At 44.6% G+C, this 24,099-nt stretch overlaps 1 protein-coding gene across 1 annotated transcript in view; it reads right to left on the bottom strand.

The window, feature by feature from the left end:
- LOC113894958 overlaps positions 1-24,099 on the bottom strand; it is a 126,769-nt gene that overhangs the window by 49,238 nt on the left and 53,432 nt on the right. The window contains exons 7-8 of the mRNA XM_027545486.1: positions 22,871-22,981; positions 13,549-13,727 (exon numbers count right to left, since the gene is read on the bottom strand). Coding sequence (XP_027401287.1) covers positions 13,549-13,727; positions 22,871-22,981 — 290 coding nt within the window. The remainder of the gene's footprint in view (positions 1-13,548; positions 13,728-22,870; positions 22,982-24,099) is intronic.

Here is a 24,099-nt window from a genome sequence, read left to right as displayed (position 1 = left end):
ATGAGTTTGGGTGAACTCCAGGAGTTGGTGAGGGACAGGGAGGCCTGGCGTGCTGCGATTCATGGGGTCACAGAGAGTCAGACACGACTGAGTGACTGAACTGAACTGAACAGTTATCAATTGAAGGTCTTATCTCACTTTATTTGGAGCAATCTGTTTTCATTTTATTTGGCTTTACTACTTTATCATGTTCCTGTTACCATCTCCCCACCAGTGAAAAAGAGGGGAGGGTGGTGATAAGAGATGAGGTTTTGCTTACTTACTGTCAACTATGGCGGAATCAATATCAGCTTCGGGTCGGTGGTGGGGGGGTGGGAGGAGTGTCTAGAGAGTATCATTCACAGTAGGCTATTTTTTTCAAAGGTTACTTTTTACATAGTTTTGACTCCAGCTTTCCATTTCTTAAATGTTGCCTGCCTTTAACCTGTATGAGGTTCCAGATAGGAATTCTCATGCTAACCAACTCCAGCTTTCCAGCTCCCATCACACCCATTATAGAATAAGGCAATCTCATGACTGCTGATATCAGACCTGATGAATTCTCTGTTCCCTATAAATTATTCAAAAGCAATTTCGACTTACCGGAAACAAATTTCCCTTTCTATGAAAAAGGCAAGCTTTGGTCATTTTCACTTTACAATAACCTAATGATACTCAAAACTAAATAGATGCATACAGGATATTTCTCAAGAAATTTGTCCTTTGAAGGCTAAACTGACCTATATTCATATCTCTTTACCAGATTCAAATGCAACTTGATATCTCTTAGATGAAAGAGCTAGGAGAAAATTAATATTAAACTGACCTTGAGTTCTCTCAGTTTCTGATGAAAAGTTTCAAATTGCAAATGTTCCTTCTGTGCTTTCGGAACACATTTTTCATAGCTAGAGCAGGCACTCCATTTGCAAGCTCTTTATTTTAGAATTTCTTGGGTAGAATTTTTTGCAACTCATTCACTATGGTAATTCCTTGCAATATAACAAACACATCTGACCACCACACACAATGGCAGTGAGTACAAAGAGACTTGGGGATGGTTGCCTACTTTGCTTTGTCATCCTGTTTGGCCTAAGGAAACAGGAGATGGCAGACCTGTGTGACTATGCAATATTTAGGACAAAGATGACTCAGTTTAAAAGGAAACATGATCTTAGTTCTGAGGTGAAAGGACAGGTCTGCAAACAAATACACTCCATGGAAATGATGATGACAAGTACATCCCAAAAGGAAAGACGCATGTGGCATGTGACTTCATGAATAATTTGCCTTAATTGTCCATTCTTAAACGTGTGCCTGCAATGCAGGAGACCAGGGTTCCATCCCTGGGCTGGGAAGGGCCCCTGGAGAACAGAATGGCAACCCACTCCGCTATTCTTGCCTGGAGAATTCCATGGACAGAGGAACCTGGCAGGCTACCATCCACAGGGTCGTAAAGAGTCAGACACGACTGAGAAACTAACACAAGTATGTCCTTCCTGAATAATTTGTCCTAACTGTCCATTCTTAAACTTGTGCCCCAAGAATTCCCATGAAGATCAAATACACATACTTTGGCTGATTCTCCTTTTGTGATTTTAGCAGACGTTGTACTGAAACGAGGAGATAAGTGTAAGCCAAGGAAATACAATGCATCCTGATGAAGCCTCTGACATTTTGGTTGAAATAGTTGAAGAGTGTTGAACTGTCTTTCAGCAAAAGGCTCCGCTGTGGTAGGTCCTGCAGCTGCTGCTGCTGTCGGCATTATGGCCTGCTAGAAAAGTCTGTGGGAGACACTTATGTGCTTTCCCTTCACGCTCTTTGATGATTAAAACTAGAAAAGAAACCAAGCATTAAGTGTATTGGTCTAAATCGGGCAACCACATAATCCTACTCCTTCTGCTTGTTTACTTCCACGGGGGTTTGCTTGTCCGTGGAGGGATGAGTTAAAAAACAAAGTAGAGGGTTCAGGATGGGGAACACATGTATACCTGTGGCAGATTCATTTGGATATTTGGCAAAACTAATACAATTATGTAAAGTTTAAAAAAAACAAAAACAAAAAAAAAAACGAAGCAAACTCAGTCTCTAATGGTAGATAGGGGAGAGGTGGGTATGAAGTGTGAAGTTACCCTTGCTCTTTTGGCCGTGGTTTTCTGAATCAAATGCAAAGATACCAGTGGACGTGAGGCGCACGCCCGCTCTCTTCATCACCCGACATGCGTTCACGGGGTCCTCACTGCTGTGCTGCAGGATCTGAAGTCGCATCCCCCCAGCCCACATCTCACTAAACGAACTTTCTTCCCACCGTGTCCCTGAGAACAGGATGAGGTGAGAACTCGGTGCTCTTGAGGTGTAGAAAGTGAAAGAAAATGAAAGTGAAGTCGCTCAGTTGTGTCCAACTCTTTGGGATCCTGTGAACTGTAGCCCACCAGGCTCCTCTGTCCATGGGATTCTCCAGGCAAGAGTACTGGAGTGGGTTGCCATTTCCTCCTCCAGGGGATCTTCCTGACCCAGGGATCAAACCCAGGTCTCCTGCATTGCAGGCAGATGCTTTACCTTCTGAGCCACCAGGGAAGCTTGTGAGAGCCAGTGAGATGTAGAAAGACCTCATTATTGCCCACAAAATTACACCATCCACAGGAAAACTAATACTACACCTATGAAGAAAGCCTAACGTCCTTTGTTTATTCAAATCCAAAGAGAAAAGTGCTCCTTCATATATTATAGATTAAAAAAAATCACAAATTATCAAAGACTATTAAAGATCTCTTTAAAGCCCCCTAATGTTTCACAGGGCTTTTGGCCATGCATTAATCTTCCCTTTTTCTCCCAGAGGCTTTGTAACCTCTTCTTGCTTTAAAGAAAGGACGGAGCCTGTGCTAGGAAAAAATTGAAGGCCATACTGTTTGAAGAGCTGAAACACTGGGGAAACGCAAATTCCACAGAGCATCAGTTTTCAATGTTAGTGTGGATAGTATTCACTGTGTGTGTGTATGTGTGTGTGTGTACCCTTTTAATCCATATTCCTGAGCCCCAGCCCCTACAGTCAGATTTGGAAGACCCAATCTGATGTCTAGAGGTATCTAACAAGTGCTGAGGTGATTCTAATTTGTGTTTTCAGACCACATTTTGAGAAACAATGAGATGGAGATAAGCAGGCTTGTATTTGGAGGAGGCAATGGCGACCCACTCCAGTACTCTTGCCTGAGAATCCCAGGGACGGAGGAGCCTGGTGGGCTACAGTCCATGGGGTCGCTAAGAGTTGGACATGACTGAGCGACTTCACTTTCACTTTTCACTTTCACGCATTGGAGAAGGAAATGGAACCCACTCCAGTGTTCTTGCCTGGAGAATCCCAGGGATGGGGGAGTCTGGTGGGCTGCTATCTCTGGGGTCACACAGAGTCGGACACGACTGAAGTGACTTAGCAGTAGCAGCAGCAGTAGCTTGTATTTGGTGTATTTAGTGAGTCTTTTCTGCTCCTGGTGATCCCTGCCTACCCACAGACCAGGGCCTGCCTGCAGGACTCACACGTCCTTACAACGTCCATGTGAGGGAAAGGAGATGCACCTGGTGTGTTCCAGAGGGATGCCTCTCCTTTCCCTCATTTCAGCTTCAGTGTCTTCAAGATGTTTCTTTATACCAGGCAGCAAGTGCTTAACAGGATGAAATGCCTAATGCTCAGATGATAATGACTGGAAATAGCTTAATGTTCCCTCCTCAGGCCCTTTGTACTAACAGTTCCTCTACTAAAATCGTTCCTGCAGATCTTTATTTCATCTGAAATACCATTTTCTCAGACAAGTTTCCTTGACTATTCCTTGAAACTAGGCTCCCAACCCAACCACTCCTCTCAGTTCAGTTCAGTCGCTCAGTCATGTCTGACTCTTTGTGACCCCATGGACTGCAGCATGCCAGGCTTCCCTGTCCATCACCAACTCCCGGAGTTTACTCAAACTCATGTCCATTGAGTCGGTGATGCCATCCAACCATCTCATCCTCTTTCATCCCCTTCTCCTCCTGCCCTCAATCTTTCCCAGCATCAGGGTCTTTTCCAATGAGTCAGCTCTTCACATCAGATGGCCAAAGTATTGGAGTTTCAGCTTCAGCATCAGTCCTTCCAATGAACACCCAGGACTGATTTCCCTTAGGATTAACTGGTTGAATCTCCTTGTAGTCCAGGGGATTCTCAAGAGTTTTCTCTAACACCAGAGTTCAAAAGCATCAATTGTTTGACGCTTAGCTTTCTTCACAGTCCAACTCTCACATCCATACATGACTACTGGAAAAACCATAGCTTTGACTAGATGGACCCTTGTTGGCAAAGTAATGTCAGCCACTCTCAAACTCAGATACTTATCAATGTTGGAAATTATCCACTGTACTTCCTATCTCTTCCCACAGGAAGGAGAAACTCTACGAGAGCCATTGGCCTTTTATTGTTTTTACAGCTTGTCTCTGACACTTAGTAAGGTTTCAGTAACTATTTTGCCAGTGACAGGATGGCCATGGATTTCTCCCAAGAGTGTGTTTTACAAGTGGACATGGCAGATGGCCTTGCCTTGTCCTTGGGAGTTCCCACACCGGGGCAGCCTGGAAAGGAAGCTGTTTTGGGAGGCTGGCTCCCTTCTAGTTCAGTCTGAAAGTCTACCTATCAAGGGGGACTCTGTCGTAGGAGAAAAAGCAGAAGGTGGTGGGAGGAAGTCAGGAAGGTGAAAGGGATTTGGATTTCTTCCCATTTTAAATGTCCTTTTTTAAATTGAGATTTCTTAATACTGGATACATAGCCCCAAGAGAATATCATCTTAAGAAAATGGTCATCTCATGGAAGACAACTCTCCCTATGTATCTGACACTTTTCCTAACCCAGAGCTAGCTGCTTTATCTTTGCATGGCCTTCTTAGCGGATACCACCCTAAGTCTGAGGCTGGTAGCCTATATAAAGAGGTGGATTCCAGGTAAATATCAACAACCTGGTTTAAATGCTGGGTCTTCTCTTATAAATTATATAATCTTTAATCCTCATTTTCATATTTGGGAAAAGGAGGAAGTTGGTCTAAATTAGTTCTCAGTCTTTTCCTGCATTCACAAGAATTTTAAGTTACGGTCCCAGATGGGCGCTGAGAAACCATTTGTGAGTACGCTGCGCCACCTACTGGGAAATCTCTTAAATTACAAAGTAAGGTTGCAACGAGGTGCAGTATTGAAACCTCGAGCTGAACTGAGTCCAGACTTTATTGGAAACTTGGAAATCCTCTGTTATATCGATTGCACATTTGACTCATTCCCTGCCTTATGAATGCCACGAGTATTCTTTCACGATGTGGTATTCATTTTTTCCATTCCTGTGAAATCCGCAAATGACACAAATCTTAGTTACTATTTCTTATGTTCACCTCTCTCTTCCAGGTAGTTTGCAGGGAGGCACCAAACTGGGGACGAAAGCCCTGGGAAGGAAGTCTGGAGTCGTGGAAAGACGGAAATACCCTTTTGGGCCAGGAAGACGTGAGTTTGCATCTATACTCACTTATCAGCTACATGACCACAGGCAAATTACTCAGGTGAAAGTAACATGGGTCAAGGGGAGGAAATCTAGTTGTTGACACTCTGTGCCGGACCCTGTAATTGTTGGTTTACATACTTAATTTAATCCACATAAGAGTCTAATCAGGTAGACATTATCACGTCCCGTTAAATGTTGGTGGCCCACTGCTTTTCTCATCTTATTCTCTTTTCCTGGATTACCTAGGCATGATCCTAATTTCAGTGTGTACACATATAGCAGAGACAGACCCCTGATTGCGGTGGGTTAGGAAAGGGAATGAAGGAATGTGGTGCTAGACAACTCTTCCCAAGAATTTGCCTTAGAAAAGGAGATGAGGGATAGAAAGTTCGTCAAAGAAATGTACGTTCGAGAGAGCCTTCTCTACCTCCCTCAGGATAGTATAGACAAGCATGCCTTTAGACTGGGAAAAAGTGAGTTTAAAGATAGAAGTGAGGCCTGTTCTAGCAAGGGAGATGCAGCCTCCCTCTAAGAGGCCTGTGTCTGGCAGGCAATTACTTCACGGCTGCGTCAGCTCCATGGACTGCTCCCTGCATCTTGAAACACGCTTTTGTCTGGGCTCTGCAAGCATAAAACTCCTTTCGGTCTCCTTTCGGTCCCATTGGCCTTTGTGTTCGGCCTCTGAGGCCAGACCCTCCTCCCTGTGCCAGACTTCTGACCGGCTCTGCCCTTGTTCCCGCAGCTTTGGCCTCAGCTCTCTTCTCTTGGAATTGACAGTCTTCCTAGCGGACTTCGACGTATGGTGCCGACTCCACATGCACATGGTTTCATATAGAACATAACTGAATCTCTTGGTCTGATCTCTCCTCAGAGCTCCAGGGTTCCATCCCCTCCATAGGGTCACCTGGAGAGCTACGTGCACAGAACCGTTGTGCTAACAAGCAAGAGCATAAAATACCATCAGAAGTCAACTGTATTGTTTACTCCTGCGGTCCATTCAAGCCCATTCAGCGGGGCTGGTTTTCTTCTGCGTCTTGACACAGTTCAGTTCAGTTCAGTCGCTCAGTCGTGTCCGACTCTTTGCGACCCCATGAATTGCAGCACTCCAGGCCTCCCTGTCCATCACCAACTCCCAGAGTTCACCCAAACCCATGTCCATTGAGTTGGTGATGCCATCCAACCATCTCATCCTCTGTCATCCCCTTCTCCTCCTGCCCCCAACCTTTCCCAGCATCAGGGTCTTTTCCAATGAGTCAGCTCTTCACATCAGGTGGCCAAAGTACTGGAGTTTTAGCTTCAACATCAGTCCTTCCAATGAATATTCAGAACTGATTTCCTTTAGAATGGGCTGGTTGGATCTTCTTGCAGTTCAAGGGACTTGGACTTGTCTTGAGACAATTCTAGGGCAATTCTTTTATTTTTTCTGATAATCTTTAGTATACTTTAGTATACTATGAAAGTCATTATAACATTGGGCACTGTAGAGCCAACTGACCTTCAAAGCCTGGACTCCAGTCTGCTTCCCCTTACCTGCACTTGGGGTTAGAGCTTAACAGCCTTTGAGAGTGCACTGTGAACATAGCGGCAATTTTGGAAGAGAGTATTATCTGCTTTCTTTTCAAAGAAGGAAATCAAAGATTAGCAGCTCACATTTACAAAAGAATTCAAGACACATGGCTAAAATAACTGATCTTATTTCATGCTCCAAAGTTTCCGCTTTGTTCAAAGTGAAGTCTCTCATACTACTTTGTGCTGCTCAGTCCCTTGGAGTCTTCCCCCAACACAGCAACGTAAATATGCCGTGACGATCAGAATTCCTGAAGTAGAGGCAAGTACTTAGAGCACAGCCGCTTTCTTCTCTGAGATCTGTGGGGCCAGTGTGTCCGGCGTCCTCCAGCGACCCCCCTTCCCACACACACACCCACGTGTGGATTCTTGCGGATGTAGGGTCACAGAACAGAACAAAAATTGGCTTGTTCTGCTCTGATGGACAGAGAATGTTCCCTTTCTCTTAAAAACCTAGTTGAGCATTCTGTCTTATCCTTCATAAAGTTCATTTTCCTCTGCTGGTACCAAAGAGCTATATATACCCAACTTTTAGGGTAGATGGCGTATAAGGTAAATGGATCCACCAGTTATTCCTCTTTTTCTGTATCTCCAGCCTTTTTCTCCTTGCTTGACTCCACTTTCAGAATCACTCACACTTAAACTGGTATCTTAGAGCTTAAAAAAGAATAACAAAACAATTCACCCCTCACATTTCCTTCCCTTTCAGCTGTCACTGGAATTGCCCTTTTTTTTAAATGTCAGACCGGTTCATTAGGACCAACTAAGAAACTTAGAAAAGCTGGAGTGTATATAAATGCCTCTTTGAAAACATCAGAGAGCCTATAAGATAGTGAAGAATAATGGGGCTAAAACCTAGCAGAAGATGAGCCCAACATTGGGGTCACGCCTATCTGAAGGGGTGAAGACATTGAGCAGAGATTTCAACACGCTCGTGGAGTTCAGACCCATCAAGGAGGAGATCTTGATAAATCAGATTCTGGGTTAGAATCATGAAGACCAATCTCGGGAATCAGAATGAGTGCCAAAAAGACCACCTTCACAATGTCTGAAGGTTGCTTAAAATTCTGAGACAAAATTGCAGAAATGGCAGATGATGGAAACAGGCATCTGTAGGGGATCCTGATAAAGGATAGACTCAGCATGACTATGATTAATATGTCAAAATATGAAACGCAGGTTTAAACATTTCAGCATGAACAGGAAACTATAAACAAATAATTAAATGGGCACTAGAACTGGAAAAATAATTGCAGAAAGTAAGGCCTTTTGGAGATTATTTGCTATCAAACTAGACAGAAGAAGTTCAGGAGAATATATACGGAATAGAGCACAAAGAAACAATTTACACTGAGAAGTAGAATATTGATTGTATGACATAATACTGATAATATCTCAGCAGATTTACAATCTGTACAGAATTTAAGCATATGACAACACAAACATATTACTTAAGACACGGTTGAATCAGATGCTGTGATGTCCATAAAATAGTTTAAATAGTAATCCATATTTGATTCTAGAAAGTCTCAATGCATGGTGTAATATTTTTGGTAATCACTAAAAGAACAGTAAAAGACTTAGTAACTACCAAGTTAAGTGGGATCCTGTGTGTGTGTGCGCTAAGTCGCTTCAGTCGACTCTTTGCGATCTTATGGACTGTAGCCCGCCAGGCTCCTCTTTCCATGGGATTCTCCAGGTAAGAATACCGGAGTGGGTTGCCATTCCCTTTTCCACAGGATCTTCCTGACCCAGGGATCGAACCTGTGTCTCCTGCATTGCAGGCAAATTCTTTACCACTGAGCCACTGGGGAAGCCCAAGTGGGCTATTTTTTTTTTTTTTAATTGAAGGATAATTCCTTTACAGAATTTTGCTGTTTTCTGTCAAACCTCAACATGACTCAGCCATAGGTGAACCCCTGTCCTATACAGTCAGTCAGTTCAGTTCAGTCGCTCAGTCGTGTCTGACTCTTTGCCACCCCATGAATCGCAGCATGCCAGGCCTCCCTGTCCATCACCATCTCCCAGAGTTCACTCAGACTCATGTCCATCGAGTCAGTGATGCCATCCAGCCATCTCATCCTCTGTTGTCCCCTTCTCCTCTGCCCCCAATCTCTCCCAGCATCAGAGTCTTTTCCAGTGAGTCAACTCTTTGCATGAGGTGGCCAAAGAACTGGAGTTTCAGCTTCAGTATCATTCCTTCCAAAGAAATCCCAGGACTGATCTTTAGAATGGACTGGTTGGATCTCCTTGCAGTCCAAGGGACTCTCAAGAGTCTTCTCCAACACCACAGTTCAAAAGCATCAATTCTTCAGCCCTTAGCCCTAAGCTAAAATGTTACATCTTCAAGAAGGAATTCATTGTATACTCCTGTGTCATCTATACTAAACCCTCTATTTGAATCTTGTGTCAGTTGTGAACTTGTGGCTTTCAGCTCCAAATTCACCCCCGAGTACCTGCTCTGCAATAATGCATGCAATTTCTCCCCTAGGTTTGTGTTTGTGTTTGTTTTTTAAACAACAAACACATTGTTTTCTCAGTAGAGGGCGACAGAGGAACATTGCAAGGGGAAGGGGTCTTCTGCTTTTTGCAGCTGCTGTGGGTGGGTCTGCAGTTTGAGTCGTGGACCTCTGGGGAAGCTCTGTCTGAGCTCTTCACCCAGGACACGCTGTCCCTGGTAGCCTTGTGGCCCTCGGGTGACGTGATGCAAACCTTCCCGTGACCCTCCCCATGGGGACACCCCTGCCCACCCGGGGGCCCTGATGCCCTCCGCTTGCTCACTTCCCCTGCTCCTGCGGTCCTCCCTCAGGGATCTCTCATGCTCCGGGCTCCCTACTGGAGAGGCATCCCCAGCTCCTGTGACTCACCCAGGTATCAGCCGCCAGCTTCAGTTTGCCTGCCCCGTCTTGGGCTCCACAGGCTTACTTCCTGTTTGCTCTCTGACTGCAGACTAACTACCTCTGTCTCAACAAACCGGCGAGCTGCTCTGATAGCCGGGAGCTTCAACTACATTTCCTATGGAGAGCCTTGGAGAGGGCTGCCCTTTCTAGGTCTGCCCTTCCTTGAGTGCTCTCTCTTGGTGACACAGAGTTTTCTTAGAGTCTATGTGTGCATGTGGGTTAGTCGCTCAGTTGTGTCCAACTCTTAGCGACCCCATGGACTATAGTCTATCAGGCTCCTCTGTCCATGGAATTCTCCAGGCCAGAATACTGGAGAGGGTTGCCATTCCCTTCTCCAGGGGATCTTCCCGACCCAAAGATTGAACCTGGGTCTTCTGCATTGCAGACAGATTCTCTACCGTCTGAGACATCATGAAAACCATATTTATATGAAACTTCACTTTTTAAATCTCTGTTTGATTGCACCTCTTGTTTGAATTCAGACTGCTGCAATTCTCTTCTCCCATCCCATAATTTTTCTTACTGCACCAATCACAATTGCATCTTTATTTGTGGGTCCATTTCCTCATGTCAGTCTCTTCCACTGATATAAGCAGAAACGGAGCAATAACAGGAGCTGTAAGTACACTCAGAGCAGGCATTGTGTCTTTTTTTTTTTTTTTTTAATTCCCAGTGCTTAGCATAATGCCTGGCTCTTAAAAAGCACTCAATAAATATTTGTTGCATGAATGAATACTGTATAGCTGAGTTGATTTTCTGCTAATTTAATCTGCTGTGTTCTTATGATGCCCCCTTAACTCTTCTCAGTCACTGCAATCTACCCTAAAGATTATGCATGATGTATTCTGGAATTCGTTGCATTGCAAGAGATCTGATTTTGGCCCTTTGTAAACAAAATAAAGCCATATTTTTATATTCTACCATTTCCGTGTTAAACCTATTGTGGTGGTGATGCTTCCAACTGCAGTTACTCAAGATGCGTCTTTTCTTAGCTGTGTCCAAACTCACTATAAGATGCATATTTCTTTTCCAAACAGGAATAGAAGTGGGTTTTTTTTTTAATCTATTTTAATTCTAACCACTCTACCACCACCCTTTTAATTTTTCACATAAATTCTACCCCAGGACTCACACACGCATATCCCTACAGGGCCTAGTGAGTAATTTAAATGACTGGGCTCAGCGTGAGGAAATGAGCAGGAGTAGGGATTATGGCAGATTGGAGAGCACATGCTTCACCTGAATGCATTTCATTAAAAAATTTATGAAAACATTGTGCGAGCCAAATACAACATCTGCAGGCACCACTAGCTCCGTGATTGCCCCTTGGTTAGATTGAACCATTCTAAATCTCAGGAACTAGGAATCTTAAAAGTGTGAGATGCCTGACATGAGGTTGCTTTACGCATTTGTTTTGCTGAAGAAGGCCATTAAAGAAAAACTGGCATCTATTAATACTACTGTCACTGCTTCACAAAAGGAAACAAAAATCATCATTACTGGAGGTGGGAAGCACACACCATCAGGATAAACCTTCCACTCCATGGAAGAACAACTGGCAGGCTTGCATTATTGTTCCTATGACTATAGGTGGGAATGAACTTTGCTCCTTCAGAATGACCTTGACTGCTTACAAAAAAACATACAGTTTCCAGGGCCCCACTCAGGAGGTAAGGGGGTGGGAGACTGTTTGCATCTGTACTTTGGCAAACTCGTCAGGGGCTTCTGAAGCATACCCAGGTTGGAACCTTCTGGTCTGCTCCCCTTTCATACTCAGAATACAGAAAGCAAGGCTTCTCACCCTGATTACAGAGAATCTGATTTTCCTGCACTGGAGGGAGACAGGGTTTTTGCAAAGTAGCTGATTGGCTCACATTGCCTTGAAAGGCAGACACCTCCTGGTCTGTGTCACAAATAAGTGATCCACAGTCTAGAAATAAGAAGTATTCACAATGATTCCACATGCAAAGTCACTCCCTATTTTTTTAAATGTATTGATTTCTTTATATACATATAGATAGATCTATTGAGAAGGAAATGGCAACCCACTCCAGTATTCTTGCCTGGGAAAATCCCATGGACACAGGAGCCTGGTCGGCTACAGTCTGTGGGGTTGCGAAGAGTTGGATATGACTGAGTGACTAAGCACACAGATAGATATATAGATATTCCTTATTACGGAGAGGAATTAATGTCTTTGTTAAAATATATAAAATACGCCCAAAACCCTTAAAATTAAGAAACTAGGGCAATATAATTTTTGGAGAGAAGCCAGTAGGGCAGAGGACATAGGAAGCAGTGGGCCCTCTCTTGGACTGGGCAGCTGTCTGCCTCCCTGGAGGAGGCAGCCACTACTCAGCTGGAGACTTTTAATTGGACATTGGAATTTCTGTGCAAAATCTCTGAAATATATGATGCTTGCGTGTGATTTAAAAAAAAATTAAACCACATTACATGTTGCTGTTGTTTAGTCACTAAGTCGTGTCCAACTCTTGTGATCCCGTGGATGGTAGCCCACCAGGCTCCTCAGTCTATGGGATTTCCCAGGCAACAATACTGGAGTGGGTTGCCATTTCCTTCTCTAGGGGATCTCCCCAACCCAGGAATCCAAGCTGCATTTTCTGCGTCTCCTGCACTGGCAGGTGGATTCTTTACCACTGAGCCACCAGGGAATTGCATGGAATATTGCATGGTGGTGGTGGTTTAGTTGCTAAGTTGTGTCCGATTCTTGTGACCCCGTGTGTAGCCCGCCAGGCTCCTCTGTCCATGGGATTCTCCAGGCAAGAATATTGGAGTGGGCTGCCATTTCCTTCTCCAGGGGATCTCCCCAGCCCAGGGATCGAACCTGGGTTTCCTGCACCACAGGCAGATTCTCTACTGACTGAGCGCCCAGAGAAGCCCTGGTGTTGTATTGCATAGGGCAGAGAAAACCCTTTGCCCACAGGACACGGCCTGCTGGTTGGTTGTTTGCACTGTGGGCTAAAGTCACCCCAAGTCCCTTTCCCAGACCCACAGGCCCAGGCCCCACCTCAGACTTGGCTGAAACATGGGGAGGACCAGAGCTCATATTCTGAGAACATTCCCCAGAAGCTTTCAACCTTTACCTACGGTCAGAAACCGCTGCTCTACGGGACCCTAGGTGAGGAGGTGAAGTATATTCTCAGGTCCTCTGCTTCAGAAGCCTGGCCGACACCAGCCCCTGTTACCTAGGAAACAGTGCCCGCACACGCGGGCCAGCGAGGTGTTAGCTGTGCTTTGCCTTAGTCGGCCTTGATTTCTCTAGGGCACTAGGTATATGGTTTGGCTCTTATTTTCTTGACTTTGATAAGAGAGTTTTCACAGAGCGTCTGAGAATAGGAATAAATGAGATAGAAACTCATGCCAGCCTTGATTTATGCAGCTGCAGAGAAAATAAATTACACTCCTCTGAACCTCTGGAGAAGGAAAAGTTCTTTAGAAGTCACAGGAGAGAGCCCTGTTTCTAGAATCCTTCACCATGCGCAGGACCTGACAAGACAATCCTTTGCTAATGCACCCACCTCACACCCCAGAGTTGCATGTTCTTACACGCTCCAGCCCTCCACCTTCCCCTTAGTTCACCTTCTTGTGTCTGTAATACTGGAGGCAACCGTCATTCTTCAGCACAAACCACCGCTTCCTCCAGCCCTTCATGAACCCAGAGTGCGTCCTCTTATGCAGGTAGCCGCGGCAGGCGGGCCGGGGGGTGTTGGGACAGCGGCTGATGTCGGATCCCACCACCAGAGTCAAGAGGTCTGGACCTGGAGGGGTGAGTGTGAGATAGGTGAATGATAGACAGCTCACTCGGCTTCAAATCTTAAACCAACTGCAAGGACTCTTGCTTTCCAGAAGGAATGGATGAAAAAGAGATTGTAGTTTCCGTAAATGGAATCAATGAAATAGAATTCTACCACTGGAATGGATCCAAGAGTTCTCCAGTAATGAAACTCTCAGGTCAAATAGGAGAATGAAAACTGGGGAGGCCCAGTGACTTCTCTGAGAACCTAGAGCTCATAAGTTCAGTTCAGCCACTCAGTCGTGTCTGATTCTTTGTGACCCCATGGACCACAGCAGGCCAGGCGTCCCTGTCCATCACCAACTCCCAGAGTCCACCTAAACTCATGTCCACTGAGTCTGCGATGCCACCCAACCATCTCATCCTCTGTCATCCCCTTCTCCTCCTGCCCTCAATCTTTCCTAGCATCAGGGTCTTTTCCAGTGAGTCAGCTCTTCACATCAGGTGGCCAAAGTATTGGAGTTTCAGCTTCAACATCAGTCCTTCCAATGAACACCCAGGGCCGATTTCCTTTAAGGGTTGAATCAAATGTGAGATCTGGGTTACCTGGTTCTAAGACAGAATTCTTCTTCTTCAACCACATGGCCTAGTTGGGTCTGATTATGGATGACTTGGGTCTGCTCATTCTGTCTGTAACAACAGCAAGCTAAGTATTGAATGTATTTTGATTTACATCCAAAGAAGGATGATGGGTGATATTTGGCTTTTCCATCTCACTTTTATTCAGGATGATTAGCTTCTTTGATCTGTGTTAGCTAAAGGGAGGGTCTGAACCACTGCCAATGTATGTTGCCAATGTCGTCTCTGATCAAAATCAATTACTTACCTTTGAACTTGACCGGAAGTCTAGGAGGCTTGAAGCATACATGTCTTTTACCCTATCTTCTTGCCAACCTGGATTAGTACCGAGGATTGGACTCAGAGCTTTCAGTGCCTGACTTTCTTAGAGTGTCCTTCTTAGACTGTCTTTCTTACTCCTTGCTTCTTAGAGTGCTTGGACTTCAAGTCCCCTTTTCTATGGAACTGGTTTGGTGAAGAGCTTGAGAAAAATTGTCCCTGTCCCTGATAACATGAGGTCAGTGTCTACCAACTGTGCTTCGATGCTGCCAGCATGAACACAGACTTTCATCATACGCCTACCTCTTGATGCCGCAAGAAAATTCTCTGAATGTCACTCAGATAGACAGCAACCCTGACATGCTTTGAAGACTGCAAATGGGGTATGACTTCATTTACAATTCCTCTGAGATGGAGGCCACATCCCTGAAGGGGGACATTTGGCCTTGGCAGCGCTGACTTCATCATGATGTCTGACATTGAGATTACTGATCTGTTTAGAGCTGTCTATGGAAATGGGGGTCAGTGAGGAGACTCCTCTTATATAAATGACAAGCTCCAACCCAGGGGATCATTCCTGGCTGAGCCACATGGCCCTGAAAATAAAGATCCGTCCCAGAAAGGCTGACACAGTCTTAACTTTAGCAGCACGCAAAGCACCTTGGTAATTAAATAACTCTGCGTGTCAAGAAAATTCTTCATTGCCATGTAAATACATTTTAATTTATTGAACTGCCCTTAAGCTCCTGTCAAAAACACATCCAGAAAAATTAGAAGAAATGCTCCAGATTGACCAGCAACCCACAAATGTCTTTGTCTTTGGACTCTAGTCCCCAAAGAACTGTACTCCTGGACTAATATGCATAGCTGATACATCTGCCAACTTATTTATGTGCTGCCACAGCGGGCCGCCCCTCGAGGTCATTTTCCTCTTGCTTACAAAGACTGCATATGGGTTTCTCTGATACCAATCAAGCTAAACTTGAGTTTCAGCTGGCCCAAAACATAACTTGGTGCACCAGAAAATTCTCTCTGGGGCAGGGCTACAGATGGTCCTGCCGCACCATGGTGTCATTATATTAGAAGCAAAGTATTTCATGTTCACAGTTAGGACATGTGTCTGATGTTTGGGGAGTTACTGAGTTCCAAACAGCTGTTAGGTGGTGGTGATGTTATACTCTTTGCAGGTCCATACTGGGCCAGGAGGACCTGGACCTGACATTTACAGAGACATTAGACTTTTGATGTTATCTTCACATTTGATTATTCATACACAGTCATTTTAATGTGTATGTTAAAATAATTAAATATTAGGTTTGTTGTTCAGTCGCTAAGTTGTGTCCGACACTTTGCAACCCCGTGGACTGCAGCATGCCAGGCCTCCCTGTCCATCACCATCTCCTGGAGCTTGCTCAAACTCATGTCCATTGAGTCGTGATGCCATTCAACCATCTCATCCTCTGTTGTCCCCTTCTCCTCCCACCTTCCATCTTTCCCAGCATCTGGGTCTTTTCCAGTGAGTCAGTTCTTTGCATCAGGTGGCCAAAGTATTGGAGTTTCAGCTTCAGCATCAGTCCTTCCAATGAATATTCAGGATCGATTTCCTTTAGGATGGACTGGCTGGATCCCCTTGAAGAGCATTTCTGGAGGAGGAAATGGCAACCCATTCCAGTATTCTTGCAAAAGTAAAAAAATGTTCAGTACAAAGAATTAAACACTTCTGGTTCTGCTATTATTTCTTTATTAATTTACTGGATGCCTGAAACATGTCAGTGTCCGAGTTCAGAGCTTCTGAAGCTAAGTGCACACACAAGTCACCCAGTGGGTTTCTTAAGTGCATATCCCCATTCGGTAGGCCTGGGATGAGGCCTGGGATTCCGGATTTGTCAGAAGCCCTCTGATAAAGCTGGACCACAGTTGAAGTGGCGAGTCCTGACAAAGTCTCGGCTGCTGAGAGGCTCTGTTCATGAGCACAGTCTGTCAGCAACCAGCACGCTTCTGCCTTTCCTTGACTCTGATTTCATTTCCCCTGGATGTGTTCATTTTCACCCCCAGTACTTTGCAACAACAGAATCATGAGTTCCACCCCCCTCCTCACCCCTGCCATTACTGCTTGAGAGCTTGTTTGGAGATTCTAGCAGTGGCGCACTGGAGAAGGACATGGCAACCCACTCCAGTATTCTTGGGCTTCCCTGCTGGCTCAGATGGTAAAGAATCCACCTGCAATGCGGGACACCTGGGTTCAATCCCTGGATTGGGAAGATCCCCCTGCAGAGGGCATGCAACCCACTCCACTGTTCTTGCCTGGAGAATCCCATGGACGGAGGAGCCTGGTAGGCTGCAGTCCATAGGGTCCCTAAGAGTCGGACACGACTGAAGGACTTCCCTTTCACTTTTCACTTTCATGCATTGGAGAAGGAAATGGCAACCCACTGCATTATTCTTGTCTGGAGAATCCCAGGGACAGAGGAGCCTGGTGGGCTACAGTCCATGGGGTCGCTAAGAGACAGACATGACTGAAGTGACTTAGCAGCAGCAGCAGCAGCAGGGGCCCGCAGCCACTCATACACCCTTGATGCGGAGACTGATCCTGCCTATCGGGGACGGTCCTCCTCTTCGACAAGCGCGCGGCTCCAGGAGGGACACACACGTGAGAGAGGAGGGGACACTGGCCAGGCCAGCTGGATCAGCCCCAGCGATCGATGCAGGGGCAGATGCTGCAATCTATCCACCCCCCTCCCCGCCCCACCTCTCCCCACCGGCCAATTACTTCTTTCTCTAGGTCCGTCCCGCCCTGGTGAAATGGAACACACAGCCCTCACCCTCCTCCACTGGACACCCCAGAAATCTTTCCCGCTTTTTGAGTGTGAGCGGGAGGAAGGGTGTCGGGAGGGAGGTGAAAGCGGGAAGAGAACGCTTTGTTTCCTGAGATGCGAAAGTTTGAAAATCCTTGCCTTCAGCACACTCAGCTCTTTGATGACGACGTCCTGAAAAAGAAAGTGCTCTCCAGAAAACTCTCCTTCCCTAGCACTTTGGCCTAGAGGGTTTTGGAAGTAAGGAGTCGTGGGTGAGGTTATTTGCAGCTACAGGAGTGAGAAAAAGGGTTTCTTTTTCTAATTCACACTTCCTCCTCAGATCACTGTCTTCTCCTTATGCCACCATTCTTAAACGGCGTCGGAGTCACACCTCTGCTGTCAGACAAGCCCCACCACCCGCGCAGGCGTGGAGCAGCGACGTGCAAGACAAGCCAGGTCCCCGAGGGCAGGCGCAGGGGGCTGGCACTGCCTTCACCCCGCAGGTCCCAGCTCCAGCTCTTCCGTGCCCGCTTTGAGTCCAGCCTGCTGTCAGGACACAGAGGAGCCCTCGTGCATCCGAAGGACTTCCAGGTCAACTAAGCATCGGTGTTTTTCCCTTCCTCTGTTTCTTTTCAGCACTTTTCAGTTTGCACTTTTCACTTTTCAATCAGCATTCTGATGATTAAATCCTGCATTTGACTAAGGAACCAAGCCCTATAAAAGCCCAAACCAGAAAGTAAGAGGGACCTAATGTAAGAAAAATTCCCATGGAGCTCTTGTCATTCCCAGTGTGATACTGAATGCTTTCTTAAATCTCTGGCTTTGGTATTCCCATCGATCAAACTGTGGTGTGTGTGATAAGTATTTCTAAATAGAATTGCTATTTGATTACTTTTATTATTCCCTATTTTATAATATATAACATAAACTAACATGTTCAGTTCAGTTCAGTTCAGTCGTTCAGTAGTGTCCAACTCTTTGCGACCCCATGAATTGCAGCACGCCAGGCCTCCTTGTCCATCACCAACTCCCGGAGTTCTCTCAAACTCATGTACATCAAGTCGGTGATGCCATCCAGCCATCTCATCCTCTGTCGTCCCCTTCTCTTCCTGCCCCCAACCCCTCCTAGCATCAGAGTCTTTTCCAATGAGTCAGCTCTTCACATGAGGTGGCCAAAGTATTGGAGTTTCCGCTTTAGCATCATTCCTTCCAAGGAACACCCACGACTGATCTCCTTCAGAATGGACTGGTTGGATCTCCTTGCAGTCCAAGGGACTCTCAAGGGTCTTCTCCAATACCACAGTTCAAAAGCATCAATTCTTTGGCACTCAGCTTTCTTCACAGTCCAACTCTCACATCCATACATGACCACCGGAAAAGCCATAGCCTTGCCTAAGCGGACCTTTGTTGGCAAAGTAATGTCTCCGCTTTTGAATATACTATGTAGGTTGGTCATAACTTTCCTTCCAAGGAGTAAGCATCTTTTAATTTCATGGCTGCAGTCACCATCTGCAGTGATTTTGGAGCCCCAAAAATAAAGTCTGACACTGCTTCCACTGTTTCCCCATCTATTTCCCAGGAACTGATGGGACCAGGTGCCATGATCTTAGTTTTCTGAATGTTGAGCTTTAAGCCAACTTTTTCACTCTCCTCTTTCACTTTCATCAGGAAGCTTTTGAGTTCCTCTTCACTTTCTGCCATAAGGGTGGTGTCATCTGCATATCTGAGGTTATTGATATTTCTCCCGGCAATCCTGATTCCAGCTTGTGCTTTTTCCAGCCCAGCGTTTCTCATGATATACTCTGCATATAAGTTAAATAAGCAGGGTGACAATATACAGCCTTGATGTACACCTTGTCCTATTTGGAACCAGTCTGTTGTTCCATGTCCAGTCCTAACTGTTGCTTCCTGACCTGCATATAGGTTTCTCAAGAGGTAGGACAGGTGCTCTGGTATTCCCATCTCTTTCCGATGTTAGTCTATTCTTATTGAATGGAATTATTATTTCAATGGAACTACTGAAAAATTGACCTTATAACATACAGTGGATCCTCTTTCTGATGCTGGGCTAGGAAGATATGATAACACCTGCACCAGAAGCTAACACAATAGGTATTTAATCTACATCTTTAAGATTTTGGCCATGCTTCTAAGATGCTGTATACGGATGCTGGGCTGGCTGTGAAAGAAACGCCGGGGAGACCTGATTAAAATTACAAACATGCAGGCCACCACCATGAATTCTGTATTTAAGAGTGTCTCAGGTGAGTCTGGCATACAGTTAGATTTTGGATTTAAGGTCCTGAGAAAAGTTACTTGATGTTTCTGTATCTAAACCAGCAATGTAGCAATCAGTAATATGATAGGATTTTACCAAAGTTTCACATACTTGGGAGTGAAACTGTGCAGAGATATATAGCAATCAAAAAGATACCAGATAGACTTTTAAGAAGCTTATACAGACAGACACAAGAGTCAAGTGTAAACATTAAGTTTTTAAACACACTGTTAATAGGCACCTGGTAAGTATATATTTCAAGACCTCTGTGTTTCATATGAACATAACAAAAAGCTCAGTGATTTGTTTCACAATTCTTACTTTCTTTGGACAAGTTGGTGACTTCCTCTCCCAAAGAGAACCTCCAAAAGCTTGTTTCAGATTCCATATACTCCAAAAATACTTTGACCAATTTATAGGGCTTGCTAAGAAAATTGAACTTGTAAAGTACTATATAAAAATTAAATTATTCCTGTTATTTCTTCCCCTTTGTCTTCTTCTTTTTTTTAGTTTCATGGTCATGTGTATCCTTCCCATAGCCCCACTGCCTCTCGGTACTGCTGTTTTTTCCCTTCCTTTGCCATTACTACCTGGAGTACTCTTGCCTGGAGAATTCCACGGCTGCAGGAGCATGACAGGCTATAGTCCATGGGATCACAGAGAGTCGGACAGGATTAAGTGACTAAGACACATACATATCCTACTTGATTATGATGTATTATGTATAATTTTAATAAATAGTTTGATTCAGGCATTTACTATTTTTTCCCCTTAGGATTTGTGTATCTATACACTCATAAATAAAATTAACATATGATTTTGTTTTTCATACTATGCTATTCTAGTTCTGGAATCAAAGTTTTAGTAGATTCATAAAATGAGCTGACACGCATTCACTCTTACTTATTTTCTGGAAAAAACTCTATAGAATAGGGATTATTTGTTCTTTGAAAGTTGGATAGTTATGAAAGTGGTATCCTGGGCTTCTGAGTGGGGCATGGAGTGGGGATGGTAATGGGGGAAAGGAGAGGTGGTCTCTTATCTTATTCTATAAATATTTTATAATAGTCTACACAGATTTTCTGTTTATTCTTGCACTAATGTTGGCTCTTTAAATGCTTTTGAACAATGTTGTTTATCTAGTTTTTAAATTTATTATCCAGTGTTCAAAGTAGTCTTTATTTTTAAAGCTTTGTTTTTCCTTTTTTTCTCTTCATTTTATTTGCATCTTTTAAATTTGTATTATTTCTCCATTAAAAGCTGGTAGCCTTAGAGATGTGCAGAAGATTACGCCTGAGGACGGAATGATCAGCTTCCTAATCAAGCTCGGTCTCAAGGGCCGCACTGACTGCCCACAATGGGTGCTCCATCCATCAGGCTTTCAGTGGAGCAGGGTGGGGAAATGGCCCCCGAGGGCCACATGGGGAGAGGAACACTATGAGGTGGTCCCTCAGCCATTCCCTATGTGTCTTCAGGTGTGTCTTTTGCTATTGGCTATGATTCCTACCCCTCCAAACGATCTCCTTTCCCTAAAAGACTTACACTGTTCTCACTTTAGCATCTCAGATCTCGAATTCACCTTTCTGCTTCCAAGGCATCTCCACTGTTGGATCTGAGAAGGACTGGCAAAGACACACTGAGGTTCCCTAGGGTCAGGGTCTTAGGATAGAAGTCCACGCTGGCAAGCAAGGAGTGGTGGAACTCAGCTCATAAGAGCGGGTAAAACCAGCCTACCACTAACTGCCCAGGACAGCTCAATGCTCTTTCCCCAGTATCTATGTTAATCCATCAACTTTTAGAGAGCCCCCAAAACCCCATTCAAATTTTAGAGATGTTTTCTGTCTTCCATTAACTGAGGCTGAATGCTTCAGAGGTATAAAGAACATTAAGCTTCTTGGGGAAAAATAGAAGAAGTACTAAGAGCGGAAATATTACTATAGTTCAGTTTTATTTAACTCAAAAATTGGAAAATTGATTTGTGAGAAAGAACCGTGGGAACAGCTAGATGCAGCAGCAAGGATTAGTACGCCTCCCTTACTGAATGAGAGCCCGTCAACTCATTAGTATAATCACTGCCACGTTGCCCCAGCTCCTACTGTGTGCCGCACAAGGATAGAGATGCGCAGGGCTCGGAAGGAGTTGCTGCACATGTCGACAGTGTCCTTGGATTCCTGGTGCAGCAAGTACTCGACAGACAGCCAAACACTTTAAGCTAAATTCTACCCCAAAAGCTTCAGCGTGCTTGTCTGGACGCAGCATTTGGTGGCAATTTTCTGGTGCTGGTCTGCACTAGTGAAGTCTGTTGCTGTCACTTACCCCCAAGCGTGATGGCATCATGAGAAATGTATGTCAAGAGATAGTTATTGCTCAGCGATAAGTTATACTTCTAGCACACGTGTCCTGTTCCAAATGCACACATTTTAATACCTCATGGCCTGATAGTATACTTCGGGGCCACAGAGGTACACACGCTGCCTTTGGGAAGCTGGGAATAGGACACCTCACCGAATAATCTCATGATGGAACACAGCAGTTATCACCTGTATATTTTTAGGTCTCTGGGGAGATGAGGGTTTGTAAAACGGTGCTAAAGAAAGTAACTTGTTTTGCAGAGACGAAGATGGTATTAACCTTTCCCAAAAGTTTAAGGTGAGTGGATACAGGGGTGAAGGGTTTGTGTTACTATTGCTCTCTTGGTGGGTGCATCTGTGTCAGATTGCTTTAAAGGCAGGCCTCAAGTAGAACCTGTCGGAGCTTTAGGTTTATAATTTCTTTATTTCCTTCTCTCTCTTTTATAACATGAAAACCCTGAGGCTTTTTAATCCTAAAAACTGATGGAATTACAGAAAAGAAGAAAAGGAAGAAAAAAAGAGACCCAGTAAATGAATTCTGGCAGTGGTATTTTTCATGGCAAGGAGTTTAAGAAGATATATCGGTAATAAACAGAGCACATTTTTCTCGCTCCCATTTGCTGATTTCACCTTTGTGGCTCTCCATCAATATGGAAGGAACATGGGACAGACATGTGATTCAGCTTCTCTGAGAGATCATGTTGATGACAAGGCAGTAATGGTAGTCTCAGGAGAGAAGTGAAGTCGTGCCCATTCTGCGGGTTTCCTCCTCCTCATGTTGGTATTCCCTGCTGTGTTTTAGATCGCTGCCTCATCAGAGTCACCCTGGACCCTGCAGACCACCTACCTTTCCTTGCAAGGTGCACGGCTTCTGCGTGCTCCACACTGGTGACCTCCGTGCCGTTGACGGCCAGCACCACGTCCCCGACCTGGAGCCCGGCTTCCTCGGCGGCGCTGTCTGCAAGTAGGGACAACGAGGGTTTCATTGAGGAGGGGTCCCAAACTGAGTGCCCCCGCTGCCTGGCCTCTTTTTAAAAGGCTCTTTCTCTAACGGGCCTTTCTTTCCAACTCTAGACAATCGCCGGTGTCATTAATAAGAAGGAAAAGCCTGTCCTCGCAGCCTCCTTTCATTTCTAGTGCGTGGTGTCTTTACACGTCCACCCAGGCGTCTGCGTGGCCTCTTTGCAACATAATAGCCAGGCTGCTCAGAAACTCAATCTATTCATCCACCGGCAGGTTGAACTGCTAGTTCTCATTCCTTCATTGCTGCTAGGTCTCTTTGTAACCCTGAGAAAATCACTTAACCTCAATATCTTCATCTGTAAAAAGGGGGATAGGGGCAGAGCTTCTCTGCAGGATTGTTGAGGGAACAAGTAATTGAAATACTTATGAAGTGGTGGCAAAAACAGATCTTGAAGTAGTCAGAGAAAAAAGAGATAAAGAGCTGCTTTTCCTTTTCATGGTGTAGGCTCCTTTCCGAGCCATCTCAGAAAGGAAGCCAAAAATAGCCTCAAACGTTAAGATTTAACTTTTGGAAGGTAGGATCTCTCCAGAGGCTGTTTAGTTTACCCCTTGGTTTTTAGGCATCCACGTTTACTGTAACATACCTAATATTCTCTAGGAGTCAAAAAGGGTGTAATAAATCATTTCAGAGTTAATTCATTTTAAGTAAGATCTCCTATGTATTTGACCAAGAGTCTTTCTGCAGCAGTTTAAATCTGTTTTTTCTTTTTCATTTCAGTTTAAACCCATTTTCTCTTGCTTAGATCCTAGTGCTGGGTGCGTGTTTATGGTCTTGCAGAATAATTATACAACAATATTAGGCTGTCATATATAGGATGTCATAAACCTCCTCAAATACTTTTAATCTTGAAGTGTGACTCAGTTAGTGAGCTCACATGGTTTTGGATATTTTTAATAATGAGTGTAGTTGTTTAAGTCTGTTTAGTATAGTAGGGAAGATCTTTTCTGCGTGAATAGGCAATGGTCAATCAATGTAGGAAGGCTAAGTGAAGAGTAATATTTCATATATCTATTTATTTACATAATATCATCCTTGTGATGAATTGACATCTC

Source organism: Bos indicus x Bos taurus, chromosome 7 (assembly GCF_003369695.1).
Source record: "Bos indicus x Bos taurus breed Angus x Brahman F1 hybrid chromosome 7, Bos_hybrid_MaternalHap_v2.0, whole genome shotgun sequence".
In the NCBI taxonomy this organism is placed as follows: Eukaryota; Metazoa; Chordata; class Mammalia; order Artiodactyla; family Bovidae; genus Bos; species Bos indicus x Bos taurus.
The sequence above is the reverse complement of the archived record's forward strand: the minus strand, read 5'-3'. Positions and strand labels throughout refer to the sequence as shown.